Source organism: Electrophorus electricus, chromosome 6, assembly GCF_041902795.1.
Source record: "Electrophorus electricus isolate QZ-2024a chromosome 6, ASM4190279v1, whole genome shotgun sequence".
Taxonomy (NCBI): Eukaryota; Metazoa; Chordata; class Actinopteri; order Gymnotiformes; family Gymnotidae; genus Electrophorus; species Electrophorus electricus.
The window spans coordinates 26,302,515-26,306,352 of NC_137502.1; the positions used below are offsets into that span (position 1 = coordinate 26,302,515).

A 3,838-nucleotide genomic window follows, 5' to 3' on the forward strand; every position below is an offset into this window, starting at 1 on the left:
CCTTATTACAAAAGACACGTCTATAACAACATCGACTTGATGGGACGGGTTTAAAATAAGAGGCTATTCCTTCCCTGATATTATGCAAGTGTCTGCTGTAATTAGGATGCATTACAAGAGCATTTCACTTGAATATACATATTAGAGATGCGCGCCAGACTCAGGCGGTGGCTTGCCAGACATTTTAAATCCCCACAGGCTTCATGGATGTCTGGATTAATCCATCGGAACAGAAAAAACACAGATGACGAGGTGTTGTCTCCTCATCACCATGATGCTAATGAGCATGTATTTCCAAGTCATCGGAGGGCACGTTCGGAGCCCCTCCTCCTCACTTTAGGACATGGAGTCGTTGTCCAAGCATTCCAATATGCCTTGGATCTTAATGAGATGGCTTTGGGGTTTAATGGTGTTTGGCAAGGCTGAGGAACAGCCGGTACGAACTACGATGCCCGACCCAGGGCTGTAGCTCTAAAGGTGCTAGCTCACACACACACATACACACACACAGATGCATACATACACAAACGGTCCACAGGAACCACATATTCCAATGAGACTCTGTTAACATGGAGAAAGTCTGCAGAATGTATACCGCCTCCTGTAGTTGCAGCTTTTGTAGTTAAACATTGGACAAAAACAAGAGTTGCCTCAGCTGCACTGTGTGTCTAATGACTTCGTCATTGATTATTCTATCCCTACGGCAGGATCCGCTGCAGTAAGTCGCTGTTTTGTTTGTGGTTTGGTTTTTGTCATGACATAACAGTACATGCCAAAGAAACATACAAAACACATGTCAATATACAGCAGGGTGTTTACTGGGAATTTGAACACACAATTCAAGGTAGTTCCTTCATGTGTCACAGCATAAATTATGATCCACAAGACAGTGTTCCGGTAACAGAGCTTTGCTCTGCATTGTCAGCAAGTCTTATGGGCTTTTACCCACAATTTCGCATTTAAGCCTTAGATGTACACCTCAGGTCCTTAGCGACCTGTGACCTTTCTGTCCTTGTCCATTTTTCAACCGTGATTTGAACTATTTACAACTATATTTGTTTCAAAAATAAATTAATTTAAATAAAATTAATTTTTAAAAAATCTAATTCATGTTGCTGCAATAAAGTGGTTATTAACCATAAATAAAGTGGTTTTGTAATTTGTAGTCTGTGTTATATAGTGACAAACAAAATGTCAATACTTAAAATATAATGCATTATTTTGTTTTTGTCAATAAAATTGGACAGCTTTAGTCCAACACGGTAGTTTGTTTGTAGATCAGTTAAGTGTTGGCGTGGCAGGTCACTAATAACCTGAGGTATGCACTCTACCTTCTGGCCACCACCAGGTGTTGGGTGATTTCAGAGTTTAAAAATCAGCGAAAGTTCTGCCTCACATTCTTCTTCATCGCCGAGTGAGGGCATGTCGCTTCTCAACGTCCGCGTGTCTTGCAACACACCCTCCTTTTATCAAGTCGGGACCTTCTGAATTAAAATTGGTAGTGGATAAACAACTCTGTAGTGGATGAAGGACTCCGTAGTGGATGAATCGCTCCATAGTGGCCTCTCCAAACTCCTTTCAGACATGATAAAGAGAAGGCTTCTTGCCTCATATAACTTTTAATGTTGCTACTGTATAATACATTTGTTACCTTTTGCGTGATATGTGCCTTCATGCCCATCTACAGTTGCCCTGCTGACCAACTCTGACATGTTGGTTTGGGTCAAGCTTTGGCAGAACCCAAAAATAACATTACCCACCAGACAGCAGCTTTTTTTTTTAAATGTTCCACTCGTATAATACTGACAAATACAATACAGTACTATGAAGGAATATTCACACAGAGAATTACGACTGATTACGACATACACGACGTGTCAAAGATCCCATTAGCCTGGAAGGAATGTCTGCTCCCACATGCGGCTCTGGCTCAGGGATGGATGTTCAACAGATTGACGACGCATCATGGCATTAACGTGGCAAAAAAAACCAACCACAGTTCAGCGCTTTTCGGCAAGCGCTTTCTCGGACACAGGCTTCATTCTATGGCCAGGTGTTCCTCACAGAGGCCTGTTCCCGTTCTCTGTGAACTCGGGCAGGCTGTTGAGAGCGGTTTCCTCGCTCTTGGACTGGGTTGGCGCGTCACCCTTCCTGGACTGCTTCTTGGTGGCCCTGGAGAGCCTGCGCCGGAACGTGTCTCCAGCCAGGAAGTACAGAATGGGGTCCACACAGCTGTTGAGGCTGGCCAGGCCCCTGGTCACCTGGTAGGTGGCATACACTCTGTTGTTAAAGTCGCACATCTCCGGGCTCTGAAAGTACAGCCGCGCCCTCATGTTGAGGTTCTTCATGACATGGAATGGCAGATATGAGACGGCGAAGACGGCGAGGACTATGATGACGAGGTGGATGGATTTCTTCCTCAGTGGTGCGTTGTTCATGTCCTTATATATGAGAGCTCTGACAATGAAGCCATAGCAGCCCAGGATGATGAGGAACGGCACGCAGAAGCCGAACACCGTCATGCACATGCTGTAGACGAAGTAGCCCGGCAGCTCGTCCTCCGTGGTCGTGTCGTAGCACGTGGTCACGTTCCGCTTGGGTCCCGTACGTGAATAGTACAGGATCGGCGCGATCCCGGCTATCACTATGAACCACACCAGCGCGCTCGTGCGTATGGCGTTCTTCTTCTTGAGGCGGCCGAGGGACTTGAGCGGGTGCACGACCCCGGAGTACCTGTGCACGCTGATGCACGTCAAAAAGAGGATACTTCCGTAGAGGTTCACATGGAATATGAAACGTTGCAACCGGCACAGCACGTCGCCAAAAATCCAGTCAGTTTTATTAAAGTAGTAAAATATGAGGAATGGAAGCGACAGCACGTAACAGAAGTCCGCCAGCGCCAAATTAAACATGTACACCGAAATACTGCTCCACGGCCGCATGTGGCAAACAAACATCCATATCGCCAAACTATTCCCGATGAATCCGGTGATGAACACAATAATGTACACTATCGGCAGGTAATAAAACTGAAACCCGGTTTTTGTCAGCGAGCAGCCTTTTGTGTGATTAGGAATCTCAGTCACATTGAGAAGTGAGGTAAAGTTCAGTTCCGCTGTCATGTTGTCGGAAAGACGTGTGGCTCGATAAAGAAAACACCCGTGAAGATGGGCAGATACGGTCATCAGTCACGCCAACATCGACTCTACGGGCATCATTAGAAACAAGAGTTAATAACATCAGCAGGGAAAACCGTGTCCTCGTGTGGCAAAGTTCAGGGGCATGAGTTACCGCCGCAAAAAGTGCATTGCGAAATCCGCCAATCCGGTCCCTCGATGAAGAAAAGCAAAAGTTGATCTCACTCACCACGGAGACGCGCCTTTACATTCTTCAACGCGGTTACTTTCACTTTTGGCGAGCATTGCGGCGCTTTCCGCCCTGTGCTGGACAGAGTCGTCCTGCAGAAACGACGGTTGAGCCGGTCGAGCCTCAAGGCTCTGGTCCCGCACGCGCTGACGACGGTAGCAGGCGCAGGACAGACGGCGCCGCGAGCCCGTCTCAAGCGTCTCGCGCGCTGGCACTTCATAAGGAGCTACGGCATCGCGTGAGCGCGTGGGAAGGGGCGGGGCGAGACAGTCTGTGTCTAACTGTATACGCACCGTTGTTTCGTTCAGGTGCCAAGCCGTTTCTCCAGGTGCGAAGCATCCTTCAGTGAGGTTATAAGCAACTCATTCTCCATGTCTTTATTTATTAAACCCGCGTGTACGTGTTCAGACAGAGAAAACTGGTTATATTGCATTCGTGCAGATATTGTGTTTAGATTTCGGCTTTTGCATGT

The 3,838-nt window shown here is 47.0% G+C and overlaps 1 protein-coding gene across 1 annotated transcript; it reads right to left on the minus strand.

The window, feature by feature from the left end:
* Positions 1–796: 796 nt before the first annotated feature.
* On the minus strand, positions 797–3,584 carry p2ry1 (purinergic receptor P2Y1). The gene has a single exon (XM_027032071.3). The coding sequence runs from the start codon at positions 3,183–3,185 to the stop codon at positions 2,061–2,063; it is 1,125 nt and encodes a 374-aa protein (XP_026887872.1). The 5' UTR covers positions 3,186–3,584; the 3' UTR covers positions 797–2,060.
* Between the last annotated feature and the right edge of the window lie 254 nt (positions 3,585–3,838).